At 51.6% G+C, this 25874-nt stretch overlaps 1 protein-coding gene across 2 annotated transcripts; it reads left to right on the forward strand.

The window, feature by feature from the left end:
- Nucleotides 1-282: 282 nt before the first annotated feature.
- On the forward strand, nucleotides 283-24817 carry Gtpbp1 (GTP binding protein 1). 2 transcript variants are annotated; one of them, XM_076556346.1, is made up of 12 exons: nucleotides 283-501; nucleotides 4346-4457; nucleotides 11155-11335; nucleotides 11879-12227; nucleotides 17034-17157; nucleotides 17831-17945; nucleotides 19148-19292; nucleotides 19391-19573; nucleotides 20304-20439; nucleotides 20929-21107; nucleotides 22155-22355; nucleotides 23199-24817. In XM_076556346.1, exons 1-12 carry the CDS (start codon nucleotides 310-312, stop codon nucleotides 23289-23291), a joined length of 2010 nt encoding a protein of 669 aa, XP_076412461.1. In that variant the 5' UTR covers nucleotides 283-309; the 3' UTR covers nucleotides 23292-24817. The 2 variants fall into 2 exon arrangements, with proteins under 2 accessions (XP_076412461.1, XP_076412462.1); XM_076556347.1 differs by lacking the exons at nucleotides 283-501; nucleotides 4346-4457 and adding an exon at nucleotides 10916-11034.
- The last annotated feature ends 1057 nt before the right edge of the window (nucleotides 24818-25874 follow it).

Here is a 25874-nt window from a genome sequence, read left to right on the forward strand (position 1 = left end):
AGGTAGCGTGCTCTCCGTTGTTGGCCCCTCCCGAGGTGGGACCACGGCTCCCGACGTCTCCGACAGTTGTTGTTGGGGTTTGAGCCTCATTCATTATTCACTAAGGTACTTAAGAGCGCTGCAGCGATTGGTGGCTGAGTGGCCGGGTCGCTTGCGTCCCTGCTGGAGATACGTGTCACCCTGGCGAGGCGGGAGAAGCCGCGCATAAATTATTCCAACGCGGAGGGGCGGGGCCGAGCATAAATTAGTTAAATAAGCCAGGGAGGGCGGGGCGGGCGGCCGGCGGCGAATTAGCCTAAGTTCTTAAAGATGGCGGCGGAGCGGAGTCGCTCCCCGGTGGAGTCGCCGGTGCCGGCCTCGATGTTCGCCCCCGAGCCCAGCTCTCCGGGGGCGGCCCGGGCCGCGGCGGCTGCGGCGCGACTCCACGGCGGCTTCGACTCGGACTGCAGCGAGGATGGCGAGGCGCTCAACGGCGAGCCGGAGCTGGACCTCACCAGCAAGGTAGGCCCGGGAGGCGGCGGCGGCGGCGGGGCCGGGGGCACCCGAGCGGGCCGGACGGTCTCCGAGGCGACGGCGGGCAGCCGGCGGTCCAGCTGGCGCGGCTCACGGGGACGCGGGAAGGACGCAGCCCGCCCACCTGCCGCGCTCCGGGACGTGCGGGGGCCCGGGCCCACTCTCCGCACCCGGCAGCTTCCACCCGGCCTCCCGCGCTCTCCGCTCCCGCCTCGATCGCCGGCTGCCCCTTTGGCTCCGCCACGTGGAATGGGGCTCCCCACACCGGCCGCGCGCCCCGCATCCCTGTCCCTCTCTGTGGGCCAGCCCGTCCTCCCCAGGAGGGGTCCCCGAGACACAGGGTCTTCCTCTTCTCGAGCGTCCGGGACGCCCGAGGGTCAAGGTGGCTTGGGCAGGGGGCGGGATGCTTTCGAAGACAGGTAGCCTATTCTAAGGGGATTGCAGGGTGGCAGCCGCTTCTCTTCCTGGTCCCTGGAAGGAAACAGAAAGTAGTTGCTCAGGCGGCGAGAATGATGTCCGAGGAGTGTCCACTCTCCGTGTCCACCCGAACAGAATAAAAAGATGGGGCTGACGAGATGGCTCGTCAGGTAAAGGCGCTCGCCTCTTAAGTTTGAGGACCTCAATTTGATCCCCTGGACTTAAGAGAACTGACTCCCACAGGTTGTCCTCCGATGTCCACACGAACGCCGTGGCACGCTCCCCCCGCCATGTAGTATAATTTAAAAAATAGAAAGACAGACAATGGGCAGGACCCACAGTCTTGCCACCTAGGAGTGGAGCCATCTCTTGTATGCATGGAATAAGGAAGGGGTTTTAAATAGTTCTGAGTTGTTGAGAAGGGAGGCAGAAATTAAGGTCTCACCATCTACTTGGCATTGTGAAAAATAGAAATGTAAGTATAAGATGTAACTGGTGTTTAGAAAGTATTTAACGTCACTAAAGAAACTAATGACCACTTGGAGAGACAGGGAGGATCGGGTTTCCCTTCCAACTCTTGCCATTAAAGAGGTTCTGTGACCTTGGGAAAGTTTCTTAACTTCTCAATTCCCCAGCTATTCCATCAAGAAACTATGGATGCCTTGCAAAAATTAGAAGTGTATGTCAAGACACCTATTATAGTACCAGATCCATATCAGAGACTCAGTAAGTATTTGGACTAGATAGATGATAATTCCCTATGAGGATTAAAAAGCAGCTGATGAAAGATAGAACAACCTCACTCCCTGCCCTTTGTAGGATAATTACAATAGAGATTTTATGGCGCTTTGATGTCCGTGGCCATACTATGCTGAACGAGCTTGATCTCGTCCCATCTCAGAAGCTAAGCAGGGTCTGGTCTGATTACTACTTTGATGGGAGATTTTATGGAGCTTTGAAAATGTTTGTGACATCTCATGGTGGCACAACTACATAAAACTTAGCTCTAAACTGGAAAGAACCTTTTCCTGAAACCCAAGGAAGTGATTCCCAATTGTACTTTTTCCTTCTAGTCTCTGCGGGGCACTTGGAAGCCAGTTAGCTTCTTTTTGTTATGGTGGTCCTGTCCAGTTCCTCTAATACCATAATGAGGGTGGCCAAGCTCAGGGAGACCTCCATCCAGAATGTAGGACACGGTGTAACCCTGGCGGCATCCGGGTTATGACTAGACGCTCTGATGAGTTAAATGGGCATGTTAGAAGTGGACTGGCAGGATGTTGGTACATGGTCAGGGAGCTGAAGAAACCTGGAAACATAGTGGGAAATGGGGACAGAGTGAGAGGGTGGTGCCTTTTTGACTACTTTATTTAATTGCCATGAGTAAGGAACTTCATCAGAGTGCTGGGGAAATCCTCAGGACTTTGAAATTGTGTGTGTGTGTGTGTGTGTGTGTGTGTGTGTGTGTGTGTGTGTGTGTGTGTAAAAGAAAAGCTGATCATGTGGAGGAGAGAAGGGGTGGACTGAATAGATTTAAGCCCTGGAAAGAATAGTCTAGATGTTTATACCTCACTATTACTAAAAAATGTGGGGAGTTAAGGCTCCGAGAGCTTCCAGCAAGACAAACAAAGATCAATGGTGGCGAGATTCATGCAGTTTTTGTAGAAATGTCTGAGTAAAGATAACTTTGTACTGAGTGTTAGTTGAGCCTGGCCTAGACGCTTTTGTTTTTGTTTTATTTATTTATTTTATTTTTATTTTTTTTTTTTACAAGTATAAAACACTGTATTTCAAAAGTTGGAGGAAGATAATCCAGTCATTAAACAGTCTACAAAACATATGCCGGATTACATAAAAGTCTATTTACAATATAAAAAGAGCTGAAAACAGTCTTCACTGTAAAAATAATTTAAAACAAATTTTTCAATTTAAAATATTGTCTATAGCACAAACACATCATGCAAATGGAAAACTAAATATACGGCATTCTTTAGTTAAGCCAAATTCAGATTGAGAGAGCTTTTTAGGTAAGGAAATGAGCTACTTAATTAGTTTTCTCCTCTGGCAGTAACGGTCCTAGCTGGGTATTTTATGCAGAAAGAACAGCTATATTTCAAAACTTTTTTGGGGGGGGTAATAAATACTAAACCAAACATGAATATTTTAAGTTTGGGGATAATGTTTCAAAGTCATCTGTAAAATAAGTACTGACTGCAGTTTCTTTGAGGTGTGAACTGTTTGAAAGGCTAAAAGCTTCTGCAGTTCAGAAAACTCATCACTAGTTTTTTTTTTTTTTTTTTTTTTGGTTTTTTTCGAGACAGGGTTTCTCTGTGTAGCTTTGCGCCTTTCCTGGAGCTCACTTGGTAGCCCAGGCTGGCCTCGAACTCACAGAGATCCGCCTGCCTCTGCCTCCCAAGTGCTGGGATTAAAGGCGTGTGCCACCACGCCCGGCTTCATCACTAGTTTTAAGGCAAGCTAAGCTTCCAACAAGACAAACAAAGATCAATGGTGGCGAGATTCATGCAGTTTTTGTAGAAATGTCTGAGTAAAGATAACTTTGTACTGAGTGTTAGTTGAGCCTGGCCTAGACGCTTTTGTTTTTGTTTTATTTTGTTTTGTTTTGAGACAGGATTTCATTCTGTAACTCAGGCTGGCTTCAAACTCAGCAATTTCCTTGCCTCAGCTACCCCAGTGCTGGTATCACAGACATGAGCCAACCCGAATGCTTTATGTTATTCTATAGACTAGAAAATTGAGGTTCGGAGAGGTTAAGTTCTTTGTCCAAGGTCACATAGGAGTGGCTATAGAATGAAACCTGGCATGCCTGATAGCAATGACCTCCCCAAATAAGTGGTTGATACTTTGTTATTGACAGGATGTACACAGCCCATGGTAAAATAATACTAACCTTAGTGGCGGTAGGGTTTTGTTGACAGAGAAAGCCTTTTGCAGGCTGTTTTCACTCTAGTAATCAAGACAGCTTAGACAAGGTAGAGCAGAATTCTTTTGTTATTACGGGAGCTCTGGCCTGTGGGTGGAGGGCATGGCTGTGAGGGAGCAGTCTGTCCTTGAACTCCCTGATGCACACTGTCGGCGAAGATGGTGGTACAGAGCCGCACTGCTCCGCCCGCTATCTCACAGTGTCAGACTGTCTTCTCTCGTTTGGGACCTAACCCTCTTGTGAGCTGGAGGCTGGCTGTGCACACCGTCCTCCTGCAGACAGAATTCACTTAGTATATCATCTGGGTTGTATAAGGCTGTTTCAGGAGAGGCAGAAAGCGTGGGGGGGGGGCTGCACAGCTGTGTTCCATTAGAGTGCTCTAGGGTTTGGTCAGGGTCTTGGGTCAGGCTGTTGATCAGCTCGGGCTGTGGAACTCTCTAGCGAGTGTGGTTCTAAGGCTGTTGGTTTCTCTTCTAGCTGGTTCTGGTGAGCCCTACATCAGAGCAGTATGACAGCCTACTTCGGCAGATGTGGGAGAGGATGGACGAGGGATGCGGAGAGACCATATATGTCATTGGGCAGGGATCAGGTGAGCATAGCTTTCCTTTCCTTTATTTTAAACAATTATTTAGGGCACATTTCCCCACCACCGCCTTTTAGACTCATGTGTCTCCCGTGCAGCCACACTGTAGTACCTGCAGGACTGTCTGGAGAGGAGACAGACGAGCAACTGAATATCAGCTCCTACCTTAGTGGTCAGGACAAGTTTGGGGTCAAGGTTCCTTGTCCAGGGGCCCTTACAGATGTTTCCTCTCCACCTCAGGACCCCTCCTTTACATTCAGGGAATTGAAGCTTTAGGCAAGGAAACCTCTTGTCTAAGGTAAGCAAGCAAGTCCTAGCTAGGTCTAGAATTAACCCAGCTTTGGGTAACCCTAGGTCTTCCCCTCCGGCCCTGTTGATGGATCTCGTTGCTTTCTGTTTCCTACTTAGCTGAGAATCTCTGTGGTTCTTCTTAAAGCCACCAAGTAAAGACACTCAGAATTCCTCTCTTTCACCGAGGTGCTTTGGCCCAGACCACACTAACCACTCAGTCTGGATAGTTGTGATAACAGAAGTCCTTCCTGGCCCCCACTGTATCTTGCCAGGCTCGTAGTCATGTGACCATTCTGGTTATTGTCCTGCAACCTACTTACTCATCATAATGGAGCCTCCAGCTTTAGAGAAAGGCAGACCCTGTGTCAGAGTCCCCGATGAGATCATGGGATTGGTTTTGTCCACGCCCCCACCCTCACCTTCCAGTCATCCCTTGTTTACACCTTAATGCCATAACCTACTTACTGCCTTCATCTTCATTACCATATTATCTTTGCTGAAATTATTGAGGATCACTTGCAAGAAGCCCGGGCTGGGCCTGTGTGCATCATTAGGGGCAGTTTTCTTTTCTTGTAGACTTGTGGAAAGGCACATAATAGTCTGAGTCTGAGTTAAGGAGCCCTCACAGGAGCTTCTACCAAGGCCTGTGAGCCTAGCAATCAGGAGGCTGAGGCAGGAGGATGGCCAACTCCAAGCCATCCTAAAACACTGTCTCAAGATAAAAAATATAAAAAAGGCCGGAGGTATAGCTCAGGAGCAGTGCTTCATTGCCTGACTTACGCAAGGCCTGACTGAATCCTCAGTACTGGAAAAAAATTGTTCTTCAACTGTTTGACACATAGGTTATGGATCTTCTAAGTCTTAATATTTTTTCAAAGCTCTTTTGGATACTTAAAATCTGGTTCCCTGGGCTGGGCTTGTAGCTTAGCAGTGGAGTGCTCACTTTCTGTATGCAAGGCCCTGTACTCTATCACCAGCGATGGAACGCCAAACAAAGCAGAATAGAGCGGGTGGTGGTGGCGCACGCCTTTAATCCCAGCACTCGGGAGGCAGAGCCAGGTGGATCTCTGTGAGTTCAAGGCCAGCCTGGTCTACAGAGCGAGTTCCAGGAAAGGCACAAAGCTACACAGAGAAACCCTGTCTCGAAAAACCAAAAAAAAAAAAAAAACAAAGCAGAATAGAGCTGGTCCTGGCCCCCAAGGAGGAAAGGTGGCATGTACACAAATAATCTCAGAGAAAACAGTGTTTAAAAATGCCTCAAGATGACAACCAGGGACAACGGCTTGGTCTCTAAATCCCACCGTGCCCACCTTTGAAACTGTTCTCCTGTCTGTCCTGTCCTTCCCACTCCTGCTACCCCTCAGCTGTGGCGCCGATCACCTTATAGAAGACATGGTCAGAGAGACAGACTAAGAGGTCACCTGTCAAGGAAGGGAGGGAGTCTGTCAGCATTGCCAGGTGCTGCTAGGCTGTGGGTTCAGAAAAGGCCATTCTGCCTGGTGATAACTCATTGATTTCTTGTGCGAGCTTGTCAGATATGTCTCTGTCCTGTCTTAAGAAGACAAACCACTCATAGGTCACTTCCTACTTTGTAAGAAACCACATAAAGGTCAGTTTTGACAAGGGGTAGGACTAGTCTTTAAAAATCCAGACTCTTATTTATGTATTTATGTATTTTAATAGGGTCTTGCTTTGTAATCCAGGCTGGCCTTGAATTCTTGATCCTCCTGTCTTCGCCTTCTCCAAAGACTCAGACTCTTCTTTTCTCACCTCCTTTAATGCAGTCTGAATTGTACTATATACCAACAACTAATTAACTCTCCTTTGGAAGGTAAGATGTATACTCATTTGCCCATCTCCCACACACCCCGGCATTAGCCACGCATCATCCTGGTGACTCCGTCTGCTGGATTCTTTGGAGGCAGAGAGAGATCGGAACTGGTTAAACAAGTTGAACATCAGACAACATGGAAGCTATTGCAAGGCCCCCAGAAGCCAGCTTCATCTCCAGCTTCTTCTGTGTCTTGGTGTTTCATCCCTCCACCAGGCCCTTCCACTATAGCATGGTGACAAGGAGACCTTCTTCAGAGAAGGGTTTTTGTTGTTGTTTTGAGACAGGGCTTCTCTGTGTGTGACAGCCTTAGCTATAGACCAGGCTGGCCTTAAACTCACAGAGGTCCTCCTGCCTCTGCCTCCCGAGTGCTGGGATTAAAGGCGTGTGCCACCACTGCCCAGCCCTGGAGAAATGTTCCATGAATAAATACATTGAAATCTTGTACACAGTCCAGGAGGACTCTGTTCTATACCTGTGTGCTTTTCATTTAAGCCATCTACAACTCCAGCTCCTGGGGATCTGACACCCTATTCTGGCCTCTTTGGACATCTGCACTCAGGTGCACATTCCGACACACATACATATAATTAAAATAAGATATTTCAGCCAGGCAGTGGTGGTGCACACCTTTGATCCAGCTGAGGCACGTAGATCTCTGAATTCAAGGCAAGCCTGGTCTACAGAGTGAGTTTCAGGACAGCCAGGACTACACACAGAAACCCTGTCCTGAAAAACTAAAAATAAATAAATAAGTCTTTCCGAATGAGCGAACAGTAAGGAAATATGAGTTCTAACAAACCATCTCATGGTGTTCGAGTGAGTTACATGAGCGTTCAAGGAGTGAGTGCACTTGGCACAGAAATGTTAGCGTTAGCAGGGGCAGTTTTTCAGGGTCCGAGGTTTGTAGTTGGTTTATCATGGGACTGCTTTGCAAAAAGAACCTTGACTGTTTCTGAAATGCTAAACTGTGACTTGAGTGCTCATTTGGAGGTTCCAGCAGGGGAACGCAGTTGCTTCATATACCCATCACTGAAGAATGGTTCTCTGTCAAGGAAGGTCATCATCTTCAACTGAGCAGCACAACTTCTGGAAAGACACAGATGGAGCATTGAGAGAGGGAGGGAATACCTGCCTAGCCAGCCAGATCAGCCTAATCAACCCTCGTGATCAGCGGAGTGACAGATGGCACAGCAGGGTTTGTATTTGTAGGAGTCAGGAACAGCCACACAGAGGAGCGCCTCCTCTGTGAGCAGTGGCGAGTGGACAGAGGAAACCACATGCACAGAGACGTGGAGGCACTGGAGATGCACATTTGGAGGGCCAGATGGACTCTAGTGAGGAGAGGAGAATGTGGGGTCAGGAGGGCCTGGACAGGTAGGCAGGATCCTTTTATGGTGCTTGAATGCCATGCCAAAGCGTTGAGACTTACGTCCCCAAAGCCTGGGAAGCTAGCATAGCACCTTGAGTAGAGGAATACTTGTGGGAAAGGCAAGCGAGCTGGCAGGGCAGAAACCTGATGAGGGCTGCTGTGATCTGTAGTAATTGGACTCTGGCTTTTCTCCTTGGCTTTTGTCTTTTGTCTACTTTTTTTTGGTTTTTCGAGACAGGGTTTCTCTGTGTAGCTTTGTGCCTTTCCTGGAGCTCATGTGGTAGCCTAGGCTGGTCTCGAACTCACAGAGATCCGCCTGGCTCTGCCTCCCGAGTGCTGGGATTAAAGGCGTGCGCACCACCGCCCTGCTTGTCTACTTCTAATATGATGAAAGTGGTGCATGTTAGCCAAGGAAATGTGACCACCTGAGAGTTCTGACGCTCAAGGTGACACTGGTGCTGTCCCCTGTTGAAGAACAGCCAGGGAAGAAGATTGTCTGGTGAGGATGACAGCCTTCCCCAGCTCAGAAGGGACCAGAGCTCATTCAGCGGTTCATTAGAACCTTCAACCCTGTGCCGAGCTGCTCCCCCTTGGTTCAGGTTGTTTGACATTTTCCAAACAGTTGAGAACTTGAGGTAGGGAAGCTTTTCCCCTGCAGAATGGTTAAGATACAGTCCCCAACCTCAAGATGTTCTGTGTAGTCAGGAGCATGTGCACAAGGGCAGGCCATGGCAGATGCTGTACGGAGGGCAGGTGTTTGCGGGGATCTTGCCAACAGGAGATGTGTTCATTGGCCGGGGTGAGAAATGAGGGTAGAGCTAGGACTGTGGGATCCCGGGGGAGGGACTCATGGGTCACTTGCACTGGAATAGAGCTGACTGGAGTGTAGGGGTGAGGAGTGTGGAATGACGGAGGCGGGTGGGGCAGTGACCTACAGGAGTTGGAGCGGAGAGGAATACTGTTGGTTCTGGAAGGTCATTCAGAGATCTTGGTGTGAAAGTGGCGATGTTAGAACTCTGGGTTCCTTGGGAGCTTAAATTTGTAGGGAATGTGCTAGATGGGCTGTGGCGGGTGGTGCAGGGTCAAGACACACAGACTAGATTCACTGAGACCCCAAGACTGGCAGCAAAAGAACACCATAAAGAACTGGAATCAGCAGGACTGGGCTAATGACAGGGTTTTGCGTAGGTGACCAGAAGCAAAGTATTGTCTTTATTAGAAGGGGACAGCAAGAGAAGGAACAACCAGACAGACAGAGGGACAGTGAGGAAGGAAAAGCAGCTATGTTTGGAGTCTGGAGACTCCAGTTTACACTGTGACCCTCTGCAGCCCCCCAGTTTGGAAGTGTCTGGTTTCTGTTTACCTTGCTCTTCCATCCCTCTTCCCTCTTTTTTCTTTGTTTGAGGGGAACCTCACACTTATGATCCTCCTGCCTCATCCTTCCCAGTGCTGGAATTGTCAAGTTGTTTACTGCACTGTTGAAAGGTGATAGCACTGTCTGCTTTGTCGGGCTACAGGGGGTGTCCAGGGCTTTATTGATGCTGCTCCTTTGTGGGCCACTGTTTACAGGGTGAGGGGGTGAGTGAACATCAGGCTTCCCGGAGTTTTCATCTAGGCCACTGGATTCCATGTGGAGCCTGGCAAGGTGGCCAGTGCTAGATAAGAATGTCATCCAAGCCTTGACAGTGGCCATTGAGGCTGTAGAACGATAGCTAAGGGGAAGGTTTGGAGGAAGAAGGGGGCCTTTGGGGTGGACTGGCAGAGCCTGGCATTCAGGGGACGCGAGCAGGGTTGTAGATGGTTAGAACGATGGGGGGGGGCCCACTGGTGATGTTTGGCAGCGGCAGATCCTCTAGGAGTGGCCGGCTCAGGGCACTGGGGCTGAGTGTCAGCAAGGGTCGGCTAATCTCAGTTCCTTGGTGTTCAGTAGAATTGGGGGGACAATGAGAGCGGGTGGTTTTCCTTCTTGAAGGTGGCGGGCTTGCGTTAGGGAACTGGAGGAGGAGGAGGAGGAGGAGGCGGCGGCGGCAGCGGCTTGGCCTGGCAAGGTTTCTGGTGGTGAAAAGGAAGAGGTGCTACAGGGTGCTTGGGAGGGGCTGAGGGAGGGCTGAGGGAGGGGTGGGCCCTGGACCCAGTCACACAGAAGCACCTGGTGCATTGCTGTTCTTAGACTCGAGGAAGCTAGTTCCTCAGCCTTCTCCTGCCACCTCCACAGCCTGGGCTCAAATTCCTTTTTTTTTTTCCCCCCCCAAGACAGGGTTTCTCTGTGTAGCTTTGGAGCCTGTCCTGGATCTCACTCTGTAGACCAGGCTGGCCTTGAACTCAGAGATCCACCTGCCTCTGTCACCCAAGTGCTGGGATTAAAAGCGTGCGCTGCCACCACCCGGCTGGGCTCAAATTCTTTTCCCAGGCATTGACTGGATACGGTACCTGAGCTATCCTAGTTACAAACTGTCTTTAAAATAACCTGGACCACCCCCACCCCTCTCCCTCTTCCTGCCCTCCTTGCTTGCCTAGGGCATTAGAGTTTCTCCCTTGCTGGGCTCCTGCGTCTGGCCTCTTGCTTACTGCCTAGAAGGTCTTCCAGCCTACCTCGCTCTGCCCATGGTATTGTCCTGCCTGACCCCCGGCCTTGGTGCAGAACATTTGCTCTTGTCTGGTGTATACCAGCTTCCACTTCCCGCTGTTCCTGACGCCATCAGGCTCCCCACACAGAGCATCTTCTCTCTTCCTGTCCCTGCCTGCTCACTGTCTGCCATGCTTTCGGCTTTACTTCTCTGCTGTGGTATCTTTTCTCAGCTTCTGAAGATCCAGTTTGGGGTCAGCACCCCCAAAGCTGCCCTCCCCATCCCTGGGCTGTGCTTTGCATCCTCTTCCTTCAGCTCTACAGGGTAGTGCTCAGATCCTGTTGACACTAATTAATTTCTTGTGTCTCTCCCTTGGGGCCGTGAGCTCCCTGAGGGCACTTATATTCCCAGCACCCAGTATGAAGCTTGGCATAAGTTCAAGGAGAATCTCGGTGACTCGTGAATGAACTGCCCAGTGCCCTGCTAGGAGGGGAAGCTGTGGCGCTGTCACACATTAACTCGGTGTGTGCCTGAATTGTCGCTGTTTTTCTGCAGTGCCCGGGGGGAGTCTGTTTAGATAGAGTTGACTGGCTGGTTGGTCAGGACCCCCTTTCCTGCTGATGTCTGGGCTCTTGTCACCAGATGGGACTGAGTACGGACTGAGTGAAGCTGACATGGAGGCCTCCTACGCCACAGTGAAGAGCATGGCGGAACAGATAGAGGCTGATGTCATCTTACTGCGCGAGCGTCAAGAAGCCGGTGGCCGCGTGCGTGATTACTTAGTCAGGAAACGAGTTGGAGACAATGACTTCCTGGAGGTCAGGTGAGGAGGCCCCAGAACACGTGCAGGGGTCCTGCTGCATGACTTTTGGGGGTTCACGGAGCATGTGATGGAGCCTGTGCTACTTGGGGAGTCAGCTCTGCCTGTCCCCTGCCTTCCCCTCCTTCCTAGGATAGGAGAGTATGGGGACTTGTGGTCTTCAAGTGCTGCTCTTTGAGTTCCATTCCTCAGGACTCCATCTGGGACATGGGAGGGAAGACCAGCCATGCATTCTGTGGCAACCCCGTGCTTGTGTTCACTTTACCATCGGCTTGGGAGCCTAGAAACCGGGAGCTAGGGAGATACTTTGTGGCTTTTATAACTTTGGGGGTCTTCCCAGCAGTGGGATTAGGGTTGTAGGCATTGAAGGAGCCAGGACCCCTGACTTTGCTCCCTGGGTACAGCTCCAGGAACACCCACTCTGTGCTCATCTAGGAATAGGGACATCCTGAGTCAGGGTGCTGGGGTGAACCTCACGCGGTTACCCAGTCTCTGGTTGAGTAGTCTCTTCAGGACTCGTTCTCACACTGGTTCGTGTCCATGCAGGGTGGCAGTGGTGGGCAACGTGGATGCTGGCAAAAGTACGCTCCTGGGAGTCCTAACACACGGAGAGCTGGACAATGGTCGTGGCTTTGCCCGCCAGAAACTCTTCCGCCACAAACATGAGATTGAATCTGGTCGAACCAGCAGCGTGGGCAATGACATTCTGGGCTTTGACAGTGAAGGCAATGTAGTGAACAAGCCGGACAGCCATGGTGGCAGCCTCGAATGGACAAAGATCTGTGAAAAGTCCACTAAGGTGATTACTTTCATCGACCTGGCTGGCCACGAGAAGTATCTTAAGACCACTGTTTTTGGCATGACTGGCCATTTGCCTGACTTCTGCATGCTCATGGTAAGTGTGACATTTCCCTGAGGAGGGGACCTGGGGATGCTCTGCAAAGGTTTGGGATCATTCTGAGCCTGGGTCCTTCTGGGTGGGGAAAGGATGGCAAGTTTGGAATCTTGGGGAGCTCAGCCCTCAGCCCTGCATTTAGATCAGGGAGGGGACCTCCTGGTATAAAGCAGGGTATCACTTGCAGATCAGGAATGTTTTCTCTAGCGCCTTAGGGTACTTTGAGAGAGTGGCCCCAGGTGGCACCCTCGAGATCAGCCTGGGGAGGAGAGGAGAGGAGCACCTCACATCTGGAGCCAAGGGCAGCAGTCAGCAGGGCCTCAGGTAGAGTCTTCAGTGCCTGGGAGGGAGATGTGGCCGCCATTGTACAGCCCTTGTTGGGAAGCTAATGTGGGCCTGGCCCTGAGCTCACCCGGTGGCTCACCAGTGGGAAGTAGGCCTTCCTGGTCCTGGGCTCCCAGAGAGCGTGTTCAAGCAGCTCCTCGTGTTACATCACTGAAGAGGAGGGGGCAGAGGGCTCAGCTTTGCTCATGTGTGTTCTGCTGAGCTTCCTGTACTTTAGGCATAGCGTCAAGGGGAGAGGGAGGGAGGGAGAGGGTGGGCACACGTGCAGTGAGTTTTCAAGTCCTTCCAAAGCCCCTCCACCCCCCTGGTTCTTCAGCTGCCTGTGCTAATAAGTGTGGTAAACACAGGCATCTGTTCCTACAAAATGTGCTCAAGTTGCCCCACAAACAGGTTCTCAGGCCAGCCTCTCAAGCTGGAGAGAGGGAGCAGCGTGTGCTGAAGGGATGCCCATCCCCTCTGCCTGCGCTGCTTGGGCAGCAGTGTGAACCTTGCAAAGGGCTGTCACTCCTCTTGACTGAGGAAAGCTGCCACACCAGAAGGCATCTCTGTGGAAGTCCACAGGGGCCCTGGGCCTGTGGCCATCTAAGAAGGGTTTGGAGGGAGAGGAAGATGGCTTAGTGGGTAAAGGTGCGTGCCAGGCAAGCCTGGTGACCGAGTTTGATCCCCAGCACCCACATAAAGATGGGAGAAAACTGACTCCATCTGCTTGTCTTCTGACCGTTAGATGTGTACACACTAACGATAATTTTTAAATTTTAATCTTTATGTGTCTGTGTTCTGCCTGCCTGTGCACCACATGTGTGCCTGGGCTCACAGGTCAGAAGAGAGTTGTAGCAGGCTTTCTTGGACCACCAACCAGCTCCCAAATCATGACATGAAGACTTATTATCAGTTATGAATGCTTGGCCTTCTCTTAGGCTTGTTCCACTAGCGCTTATTACTTAATTTAACCTGTTTCTCTTCACCTACATTTTGCCTTGGGGCTTTTTACCTTTCTTTCCTTATGTATGTCCTACTCTGTCTGTCTGCCTGGCCCCTGAGGTCTCCCTCTCTTTCTCGATTCCTGTTTATTCTCTCTGTTTGCCAGCCTTGCCTACCCCTCTACTGTGTAGCTATTGGCTGTTCAGTTTTTTTTTTTTAAAGATTTATTTATTTATTATATATACAGCATATGTGACTGCAGGCCAGAAGAGGGCACCAGATCTCATTACAGATGGTTGTGAGCCACCATGTGGTTGCTGGGAATTGAACTCAGGACCTCTGGAAGAGCAGTCAGTGCTCTTAACCTCTGAGCCATCTCTCCAGCCCCGGCTGTTCAGTTTTTTATTAGACTAATCAGGTGCATTAGGCAGACAAGGTGACACAGCAACACACCTCCACATAATTAAACAAATGCATTATATCTTTACATAATTAAACATATTCCATAACAGAAGGTATCAGATTCCCCAGAGTCTAGAATTACAGACAGTTGTGAGCTGCCATGTGGGTGCTAGGAATTGAACCTGGGTCCTCTGGGAGAGCAGCCAGTGCTCTTAAATGCTAAACCATCTCTCCAGCCTCTAATAATATTTTAAAAAAAATTCTACCCTGGATGTATTTTTTTAAACATGAAGGGTTTGGAAACCAAGTTAACTTAAGCACTTTTTTTTTTCTGTTTGTGTTGTAATCGACTGACCTGTGTAATAATTGTACCACTTATGAGGCCCAGTGTATGTCAGTGTGTGTACACAGTGTGGATGAACCACACTAGCTAGTTAGCACCTCCTGGAGAGACATGCTCCTGTTGTATCACAGCCTCTTTATCATGCCTTTACTTAGAGACTCCAGTTCTTCATACAATTAAAAAGCATTTCTAACTGAACTGTAATGAGTAAGGACAATGATGGGATAATCATCATCCCAAACAAAATTTTCCTGTCTGAATTTTAGGCCATCGTCCATTTATTAAATTTCTGTAGACAGCAGATAAATAACTTGAGTGTAGTGGCGGCTCATGCCTAGAATCCCACCCCTTGGGAGGGGAGGTAAGAGGGTCCTGAGTTACATACTAGTACCCTGTCTTTGTCTTTCCCCTTTTTTGGGGGTGGGGGGAAGGGACAAGGTTTCTCTGTGTAACCCTTTCTGTCCTGGAACACTCTCTGTAGACCAGGCTGGCCTCCAACTCAGAGATCCACCTGCCTCTGCCTCCCAAGTGCTGGGATTAAAGGTGTGTGTGCCCTCACTGCCCGGCTTCTTTTTCTTTCTTAAGTAAATAAATAACAAGAACAATGAATATCTTAATGTTCCACAGTGATGAATTTTCCAAGGGGAAAAGAAGTGACATACAGAAACCAATAGGTCATTCTCAGGCTTAGTGTGGAAACAGCGAAGTGTGTCCCTTTGGATTGAAAGGGAGTGGGAAGAAGTAGCTGGAGGACCGGAGAGCAACTCAGACAGGCAGCGGGGGCCACAGCAGGGCTGGAGACCCCCCTGCATGCTGCCAGCAGTGAGAACCACACAGTGAAGATGTGCAGCGTGTTCAGAGTGCCACACAGGCACAGGATGGCAGCTTCTCTTCATTTTACTGTGGTTGGCATTCACTTGCATGGTACAGAAATAAAAGGCCATGAAGAACGCCAGTGGGTGCAGCCACACCTGACCACCTGAATTGGATCCCTGGAAGAACCAGCTTCCACAGGTTGTCCCAGTCGTGACTCCCTCTTCACACACACACACAGACATACACAATAAACTTTTTTGGTTTGTTTTTGTTTTGTTTTGTTTGCTTTGAGACGGTCTCACTATGTAGCCCTTGCTGAAACTTGTTGTGGAGACCAGGTTGGCTTCAAACTCATGGAAATCCACTTGCCTCTGTCTCCCAAGTGCTGGGATCAAAGGCATGTGCTACCACACCCAGCATGAAAATATAATTTTTCCCCCCGAGACAGGGTTTCTCTGTGTAGTTTTGGTGCCTGTCCTTGATCTTGCTCTGTAGACCAGGCTGGCCTTGAACCCCCAGAGATCCGCCTGGCTCTGCCTACCGAGTGCTGGGATTAAAGGCGTGCGCCACCACTGCCTGGCGAATATATTTTTTAAAAAGACAACTGAGAGCATGTAGTAAAAAGTTTCCCTTCTTTTGTTTCCAGAGGCAGCCACTGTGTTCAGTTTCTGGTATTCCTGCCAGAGATACAGAAAATGCTTTTTATTTTCTATTTATGAGCATTTTTCCTGCATGTATGTATCTGTACTGTATGTAGTATCCTTGGGCCAAAAGGGGCATAGGAACCCTTTGAACTGGAGTTTTGGACAGTGTTGAGCCACTGTGTAGTTACTGGGAACTGAACCTGGGTCCTCTGGAAGAGCAGCCAGTACCTTAACCCCTGAGCCATCTCTCCAGCCCCAGAGATACTATGTGCTCATACAGCAAATGTCCATTCTGATGTCAAACATAAGGTGACCTGCTGCTTGTTTTTTACTCTTTTGAGGGGCCCGCCACCCAGTTTCCAAATAAAATCACACATGGAGGCTTATTCTTAATCATAAACACCCAGCCTTATCTTGGCTTGTTTCTTGCCAGCTTTCCTTAAATTATCCCGCTTACCTTTTGCCTCTGGGATTTCTACCTTCTCTTCTATCCGCTTTCTTTCACTCTTACTCCATGGTGGCTGGCCTCCAGCATCCTCCAGCATCCTCCAGCATCCTCCAGCATCCTCCAGCATCCTCCTCCTTCCTCTCCCCTTCTTCTTTTCCTCCCAGATTTCTCCTCCTATTTATCCTCTGCCTGCCAGCCCTGCTTATCTCTCTCTCCTGTCTTGCTATTGGCCACTCAGCTCTTTATTAGACCATCAGGTGTTTTAGATAGGCACAGTAACACAGCTTCACAGAGTTGAACAAATGCAACATGAACAAAAGTAACACACCTTAAAATAATATTCTACAGCAGTGATCCTCTAAAGTAGAAGTGTTTAGCCCTGTTTTAAAGGTGTGTTTACTGAAGACCAAGGATGTTAAACTGATCACACTTTGGGGAATATAGATGGTTGTGCATCCCAGACTCTGAACCGTCCTTATTGTTTACAAGACTCCTCTGTTTTTTTTGTTGTTGGTTTGAACTAAGTTTTTGTTTATTGGGTCTGTTTTTTGCAGTACTGAGAACTGAACCTTGGGTCTGGTGATGCTGGGCAAAGTCTATCTCTTAAGTTGCACCTCTAGCCCTTTACTTTTTTTTTTTTTTGGTGCAGGGTTTTTTTGTACAGTTTCCCAGGCTGCCTCTAAAAGTTCTCTGTAGCCCAGGCAGGCCTCACGGCTCCTGAGTAGCTGGGGTTGCTGTGGCCTGCTTTTCAGGTGTAAGTCCTCATCACCAGAGCTTGGTTAAATGAACTTCACCCAGCCCAGCTTTCACCAGCAGGCTGGAGTCGCCGCCCACCAAGCAGCACTCTCTGTCTTCCTTGTCCTGACAGTTCCTTTCTGTTGGGGCAGGTGGGCAGTAATGCTGGCATCGTGGGGATGACCAAGGAGCACTTGGGATTGGCATTGGCACTCAATGTACCTGTCTTTGTGGTTGTCACCAAGATTGACATGTGTCCTGCCAACATCCTTCAAGGTGAGTGAAGCCTCCAGCTGCAGCAGCCTCCGGGGTTGTCTGCTCCAGAGCCTCAGCCCAGCACCTCCTGCATCCTTGTCTGTGCCAGACCTTGGCCTCAGTTTCCATCAGCCCGATTCTACTTCTTCCTCTCCTATGTAGCTCTTGATTTAGGAGAAGTCTAGAATTTCCCTCTGTTCTTTTTCCTTCCTGGTTCCAAGCACAGGATCTATGAAATCCCTAGTCTGCCATTTCCCCCAGTGTCCTCCTCAGCAGGCATTGGGCTGGCCCGTTGAAGCAGATGTGTATGGAGGAGTTGGGGCAGAGGGTCTTCTGGGCTTTAGCCACCAAAGGACAGGCCTCTGTACCTCTGGTGCTGCAAGTTGAACAGCACTGTCCCCACTAGAAGGTCTCATAAGGAGGGCCCCTGCAGATTGTAACCCCAGGCACTTGTCTGCATGTCCAGACTCATGGCCCTAGAAAAGAGGCCCATCTGTGCTCTGTACACTAGCAGCATGTACCCACCCAGCTTTGATCTTCCTTTTTGCTTCTCCAGGCATTGTGGCATTTAACACTGGTCCGTCTGTCTGTCTGTCTCCTGCTTGCATCAGTATTGAGTGCACCCGTCTTACCCTGGAAGTCTGGCCAGAGAGAAGCCTGTGTCCCCTAATTCTGTTCCATTTCACCCTTTAAGAAACCCTGAAGCTGCTACAGCGCCTGCTGAAGTCACCAGGCTGCCGGAAGATCCCTGTCTTGGTGCAGAGCAAAGACGATGTGATTGTCACAGCCTCCAACTTCAGCTCTGAGAGGTAACGGGCAAGGCTAACGTTCGGGCGGGAAAGCATGGCTTCTAAGAGGCGCCCTTGCCAGCGGGGCCACAGCGAGCCATAGGCCTGAAACAGCCAGCAGTCAAGCATGAGGTCTCCTGGACATGGTTGGAGGAAAGAGAAGGTTCTGTCTTTGCACGAGTCTCTTCGGTCAGCAGTGTTGTTCAGAGCTTATATTGGGCGGCTCCTGTTCCGAGTTACTGATCTCTCTGACATTGGAATCAGATGGACATCACATCCTTACCTGGGAAATGGGGATGCAGTTAACTTCCTGGATTAGCCAGGGTTCTCTAGAAGCACAGAACCAATGGAATGAATATGTATCACACAGGGTATATTAGATTGGCTTACACAATACAGGCGGAATAGTCCAACAGTGGCCATCTGCTGGATGGAGAGGCTGAGAACTCCATAGCTGCTTCATCCGCAAGGCTGGATGCCTCATTAGTTCCAGTCTGGAGCTGACGTCCTCAAGGACACCTGGAGAGCTGCTGGTCTTTAGTCCATGTTGCAAGGCCAAAGAAACTGGGCTGTGATGTCAACTGAGGCAGGCAGGAAAGGCAGCACCAACAGTAGGCGCACTGGTCCACAAGAAGCAAAGGCGGGCAGGAAAGGCAGCGCAGCTCCTCCCCTGAACCTCTGTTTATATTTATTTTATGTTGTTGTTTGTTTTTTGACAAGGTCTCTCTACATAGCCCTGACTGTCTTGGAACTCATTTTGTAGACCAGGCTGGCCTCAAACTAAGAGAGAGAGAGATGTGCCTGCCTCTGCCTCCAGTGCTAGAATTAAAGGCATGCACCACCATGCCCAGCCTTCTTTCTTGGACTTCTTTGTATCTGGGCCCAGTGCTCTGGGTCCAAGGTCATCTTTTGATAACTGTTCCTTTCCTTCGTTTGCCCGGAGCCAGGGCCCTGTTGGGAGCCCCCTGTCCCCGACTTCTCTGTGCTCCAGAGCAGCCGGCATTGGTCCTGTGTTTGTGGCCTGCTGCTGTCTTCAGTACCACGGGTTGTCAACAAGGGGCGCTTTCGGGGTCCAGCCCGCTCCAGCTCCCTGGAGTCCCTAGCCTGTGGGGTACTCGGGAATATGCAGTTCCTGATGTCAGATAAGACAGATGAGGAGTGGGGCCAGAGGGGCCAGGTGGCTGCCCAAGGCCTCCCGTCCTTATGTCTTCTCCTCCATTTAGGATGTGCCCGATATTCCAGATCTCCAACGTCACAGGCGAGAACCTCGATCTGCTCAAGATGTTCCTCAACCTCCTGTCCCCCCGCACCAGCTACAGGGAGGAAGAACCTGCCGAGTTCCAGATAGATGACACCTATTCTGTCCCTGTGAGTGCCTCCGGGTGGCTGGCACTTCCTGCTCTGTCCTCAGTGAATGAGTCTGTGATGGGAATAAGCTTAATAGGCTGGGGTCTTCTTCTTGGCAGGGTGTGGGGACAGTGGTGTCCGGGACCACGCTGAGGGGCCTGATCAAGCTGAATGACACACTGCTGCTGGGCCCAGACCCCCTGGGTAACTTCCTGTCCATTGCTGTCAAGTCCATCCACCGCAAGCGCATGCCTGTCAAGGAGGTGAGGGGGGGCCAGACAGCCTCCTTTGCACTGAAGAAGGTGAGTGAGGATGGTTCCAGAACCTCTGCTTGAACTCTCCTAAGTCCAGTGCTATGGCTGCATTGCAAGGGTACTGACCCTTTTTTCACGGAGGAGGAGACTGAGGTCACAGCCTAGTAACCTTTCCAAGCCAGGGCTCATCCGGAGCTGTTTGTCTCCTGAGCTCTGCCCCTGCCTTTGTGGCCTGAGCAGCTGTCACTGTCACAGACAGTCGACAGGAGTGTCCCTCCTGTGCACAGTGCCGCCCTCTCAAGCCTAGGATGGATGGGATCTGTGCCCCGTACTCTTCCATGTCTTGGGGTTTGGGGTGAGCACTAGTTCTGGAGTTACCTACCTTCCTGGAAGCCAGAATGATCGGGACAAGTGGGATCTGGTTTGTCTTCTCCAGTGGTGAGGTTTGCTCTGGTTTCTTCCACCTGAATGCTGGCTTGCCTCCCTGTGCTCCTGGCTCCGTCAGACCCGCACCCGAGTCCCCGGGCAGTCTCTCCTGCCTCCTGGCTCCGTCAGGCCCGCACCCGAGCCCCTGGGCAGTCTCTCCTGCCTCCTGGCAGCGGTATTGAGCTTTTTGCACAGCGCCGAGGCTGCCTTGTACTGTCTGCAGTAGATGGTGGTGAGAAGTGGGCTGTTGGAGTGGTTCCACTCCTGGAGAGACATCTTGATCTCTAGGACCAGGCTGGGTAAACCTGAAGGAAACCATGGTCCTTGAGCTCTGTGTTCTCTTTCCTTTCAGATAAAGCGCTCATCCATCCGGAAAGGCATGGTGATGGTTTCCCCACGCCTGAATCCCCAAGCCTCCTGGGAATTTGAGGCTGAGATTCTTGTCCTCCACCATCCCACCACAATTAGTCCACGTTACCAAGCCATGGGTAGGTGTCTGAGGTCCTGCCAGCCTCAGGGGCTGTGTCCTAGCGTCCCCGCAAAGGAGCTCCGCGGTCTAAGCCCAAGGCTTCCAGCTGCAGGCCAGGCAGTTCTCTAGCCTGCTTAGCCAAGCCGTTCCTTTAGTCCAGCCCGAGCAGCACTGATTGTTCAGTCCTACAGATGCTCTGAGGCCGAGACCTGTCCTCAGGGGCCACCTGCCAAAATTTATTCAGCCAAGATTGCTGAGTACAGCTGTGTGCCTGGTAGGATCGTCAAGGTGCTAGAACAGTCCTGTGGGAAGGCATGTCTACACACAGAGGCACTCAGGCTCTGCCACACAGGCCTAGAAAGGGAGAGATGGGGGAGGCAGGATCAGATCTGAAAGTAGGCTACACTGATGTTCTGGCTCTCAGAGTTCTTGTCCCATCTTAGAGAAACAGCTCTAGCCTGAGGCCACAGGGTAGGTCATGCCTGTCCTGACTCTCTTCTCTTGGCAGTACACTGTGGGAGCATCCGGCAGACAGCTACCATTTTGAGCATGGATAAAGACTGTCTGCGCACAGGAGACAAGGCCACTGTCCACTTCCGCTTCATCAAGACCCCCGAGTACCTGCACATAGACCAGCGACTGGTGTTCCGGGAAGGTCGCACCAAGGCTGTTGGCACCATCACCAAGGTATGATTGGCATAGCCTTACCTGCCCAAGGAAGCTTCAGTATGCTCTAGTCCAGTACCCAGGAGCCAAGCTCCTCTTGAGAACCCAGGAGTCATCTTCATTCTGGGACAGAGGCATGGTTCCTGCTCTGGCAGAGCTGAGCCAGGACTAGGAGATGGCTCTGGTGATGTCTTTGCTTCCCCAAAGTTGTCCTTAGGCCTCCTGTCTTGGACTTCGGAGGCTGTCTTGAAGGAGAGAAGGTGGCATTGGGGTCTGGTGCTCCTCCATAGGGCAGAGTGTCTGGGGAGCCAAGCTAGACCTCTGAGGCACTACCTCTGGGGCCTGGGGCTTGCTGGGGTCTATGCCTGAGGGCTTCCCACAGTATGGGAGACCCATTTGGAGTGAGTGCTGGCTTTCATGGGGACACGGTTGGAAGGTCCCATGGTGCTTGAGTTCTTTTTCCTGGAGCCACCTTTTGCCTGCTGTAGACCGACCTCATCCATGGTTTTGGGTAGGACATTTGGTAGAGGGTTTGACTCCTGCCTATGTAGAGGAAGACATGGTTTCCATGTCTGAGACTGGAATGAACCTCAGACTGGCTTTTCTTCCTGAGATGCTCCCCTTGGGCCTGTCTTCTTGACAGTGTGGAGAGACTACAGCACCCACTGTGGTGTCCTGGGGAACCCAGCCAGTTTTCTTTCCTGCTGTGGTTGAGATTGAACTTGGGCCACAAGGAAGATTCCGAGGCAGTTGCTCCTAGATGGTAGCTTTTATGATTCCTGATGGGCATTTCTTTTGTTTCTTCAGGGGCCTGAAGTTAAAGCATGGTCCAGAGCTGGGCAGCCCAGCCCCGAGCGCGGGAGTAGGGCGGCAGAAATTCAGGGGGCTGGAGCCTTCCTAGGCAGGGAGAGGCAGGACGGGCCATCTGTACCAGGGCTGTGGTAGTCCTGGCCTCAGTGGGAGTGGGAAGGCCTCTGCTCTGCCTCCTGAGGTGGCCTTCCTGTCATCTGCTTCGCTCAGAACTGGGCAGGCGGCTCTCACACCATGCTATCCACTTGGTCTCCACAGCTCCTCCAGACGACCAACAACTCCCCCATGAACTCCAAGCCCCAGCAGATTAAAATGCAGTCCACAAAAAAGGGTCCCCTGAGCAAACGAGAAGAAGGAGGTCCATCTGGCGTGCCAGCGGCCGGGGGGCCCCCAACTGGAGATGAAGCTTCCTCTCTAGGGACTGCACAGGCTGCTACATCCAGTGGTCTCCAGGCACAGGTAAGCAGGGCCTCTTACGGTCTCCAGCATTGTGGTGGGAGGGGCAGGACTGATCATCTAGTTGGTCCTGATTGGTGTTTGGTTTTAATGAAATAAAGAATAGAAAAATGTCAAGGTTCCCCTTTTTGTTGTTTTGATTTTTTTTTTTTTTTTTTTAAAAAGACAGGATCTCACTCTGTAGGGCAGCCTGGCCTGAAATTGACTCTGTAGGTTAGACCAGCCCTGACCCTAAGGTAGTCTTCCTCAGCTTTTCTGGTGCTGAGATCACAGGCCTGACCACCACACCCGGCCAAGGCTTCCCTTTGGTAATCCGGATGTATTTGGGTTCTAGTGCTGTGTGTGGCTGAGACCCCACACCTGAGGGACACTGCCTTAGAACTCCTCTGCACCTCTCCCGGCGTGAGGAGCCTTTGCCGGGTCTTTGTCCCGCTGTGCGTCAGACGGTTGGCTCACCTGCCCGTTCCTCAGTCCCCCTCCCCGCCTGTCCCACGTCCTTCTCTCTGGTCTTGTTGGAGCAGGCTTCTGAGTCTGGTACTGTCGCACAGTCCTAGTGTCAACTCTCCCGCCTCCTCCCATGCGCTCCTCCTCTTCCCTCTCCTTGTACGCCCCGTCCTGTGGTTTCTGAGCCCCTCTCCCAGTGAGCAGTGATGCATGCCGACTCCTGTTCCTTTGTGCTTCTCTGGCCAGCCCCCCCCCCCCCCACATTACCACACATAGCCACACGACCAGGAAGACTCCACTTCCCCTTGGGAGCCCCTGACTAGGTTAGGGCTACTGCAGGTCACCCCCTGGCCCTGCTTTAGCGGACCACCACTTCTCAAGTGCCTGCTTTCTTTCTTTTAGCCCAAGCCCAGCAGTGGGGGCCGGCGACGAGGGGGCCAGCGCCACAAGGTGAAGTCCCAGGGGGCCTGTGTGACTCCTGCCAGCGGCTGCTGAAGATTCCCCTGGCCCACTTGACCACCCATGGGATCCTCACTCTGGCTACTGCTCACCAGCTGGGCAGAGCATCTTTGACCGCCACCCGCCCACTCCAGCCCACAGCCAGAGCATCCTTGTTACCACACCCCCATTTTCCAGGGGGCGATTATAATTTATAAGATGAGGATGGACTAGATGTCTGAGGACTGACCATCATCTCCCACCTGCCTCCTCCCTTACGTCTTTCGTACATCTGGGCCCTTAATTTCTATTCTTTTTATTATATATTTCTGTCTTGTGTGTGTGTGTGTGTGTGTGTGTGTGTGTGTGTGTGTGTGTGTGTGTGTGTGTGTGTGTGTGTGTGTGTGTATGGGGGTGTGTATGGGGGTGTGTGCAGGAGTGCAGCTGACCCTGTCAGTCCTGGCTGACCATTAGCCTTCAAGAGCTGCCCTCTGTCCTTCCATCCATCTGTCTGTCTCAATGAGATCCTCAGAGCCTTAGGGAACCTCAGGAGCCCAAGGCACCTCTCTTCCCTGGCCGGTTGCCCCCCTTACCTAGAAGCTCTTCTTTGGCTTAATAGCTTCTGCCAGAGCAGGGACCCCCCAGTCTAAGATTTGGGGAGTTTAATGGAAAGTGGTGGCCTCCCCTGTCTCTCCTTTTCCCTCCTAAGCTCCCAAGCAGGTAATGCCAAAAGCTCTTCAGTGGCACCTGTGATCTGTAGAGGGCATGGTAACTGCATTGTAGGATTGCCCATCCTGACCTTTTGTTGTTTTTTTTGAGACAGGGTTTCTCTGTGTAGCCCTGGCTGTCCTGGAACTCGCTGTGTAGACCAGGCTGGCCTCGAACTCAGAGATGCACCTGCCTCTGCCTCCCAAGTGCTGGGATTAAAGGCGTGCGCCACCACCGCCTGGCTGCCCACCCTGACTCTTGACCCTTGCCGTGGATCCAAAGAACTGGGTGGGCTTACCCTTGGAGACAATCCCGGGCTTGCCTGGCTGGCCCTGGCTGCTCTGGCTTCTGTACCCGCTGGAGGCTCTTCCCGTTTCCACTTAGATCTCTGGCTGAACCTCAGAGCGTGGGTACTAGACTGGGTCTGGGCCTTCTTTGAATAGGGTTTTATAGTACCTCCTTTTGGTGGGGGAGGGGGAGATGCTTCTCTGAGTTGAACCAGGACTAGAAACCCTCTTTCCCACATCACCCCAACATAGCTGCTACAGCCATGGCATCACAGCAGTGAAGATCTGAGCCCAGATGTCCCGTTGGGGTGCGTAAGGGCAGTGGCAGTGGAGTCTCCTAGGCCATCAAATCACTGCTGCTGGGGGAGGGTGGGCGAGCCCTGCACCCTGACCTCAGGCTGGGGTGCTCCTTCTCAGCCAGGATGCACCCAGCTGGCTGGGTCCCTCTTCAGCCCCCCCCCTCTCTCTCGTCCTTTGCTCCTGACTGCTCTTACCACCCTGCCCTTCCTCCAGCTGTTTCTAGTTACCACTGCCCCGCGGCCATGGACTGACCAGACCAGCATTCACAATAAAAGTTTGTTCTAAGTTGACAGTGTCATGTTCCCTGCCCGGCCCTCCGGGTGGAGGTGCTGCGACGGGACACTGGCTCTCCCGGCCCTGGGCACCTGCCGGCAGCCGAGGGGAGCGGGGCCTCCGGGAGCCCCGCTTCCGCAGGTGTAAATGCTCCCTCCACCAGCTATCTTTGAACCCCACTTTCCTCCTCACACAGATCCCCGCCTCCGGGCGGTGTGGAGTCGTTGAGAGTGTGAGGGAGACAGGTGTTCTGGACAGGCTGCACGCAGTGTGGTGCTGCTGTGGGTGGCCTTGCCCACTCCACGGCTAGGCGGTCACTGCTGCCGTCTCCGAGGTGGACAACACTGAAGCTCAGGGAAGGAAGGCTGGCTCCAGTGGGTTAGTTAGTTCCCACTCACCCTACAGCTTTTCCCAGCCAGCTGGGGGCCACGCCTCTGACTCCAGCTGTTTTCACCTGTTAGTGGCTCTGGCTCACTTAGGCTGGTGCCTTTGTAGTCACGGGACTACAGCGTGGTGGCGCGTGGCACAGTGGAGGCTGTGACTTCCTACAGCGCTGGGCCACGGTGGAACCTCATTGCATCTAACCGCACCCCTGTAAGCAGTAGTGGTCACTAGAACTGTGCTCAGGAGCCATAACTGCCACTCTGGCCCCAGCCCTCAGGGAGGTAGGTCTGGGTATGGCCAGAGAAGCTGACTGAATTCAGTGTTGAACTGTCATTAATAGGGATTACAAAGGTCCCTACAGAACTCTGTCCTCTCGGCTCTCCATTTAGAGAAAACACCAGCCCATTTGTAGTCCATCAAGAATAAAGTTGTTAATCTGTCAGTCTCATAAAGAAAAGACCCCGTCTTCTGTATGTGCAACTTGAGTGTGCCGCATCTTTTCTAGGACTGAGTGGGTGGGGTGGGGTGGGATGGAGGTGGCCAGGTCCTCACATCACATGCAGCAGCTGTCCAGGCTCATTGGTGCCTGGCACTGAGATGATGTAACAGGAATGTGCCGTGGTGCAGGGGTGCATCTGGCTGGGCTGGGGTTAGGGAGACAATGTTGTAAGGGTCGGTGTGAGAGGCC

The sequence above is a fragment of the Peromyscus maniculatus genome, chromosome 20 (assembly GCF_049852395.1).
Source record: "Peromyscus maniculatus bairdii isolate BWxNUB_F1_BW_parent chromosome 20, HU_Pman_BW_mat_3.1, whole genome shotgun sequence".
NCBI lineage: Eukaryota > Metazoa > Chordata > Mammalia > Rodentia > Cricetidae > Peromyscus > Peromyscus maniculatus.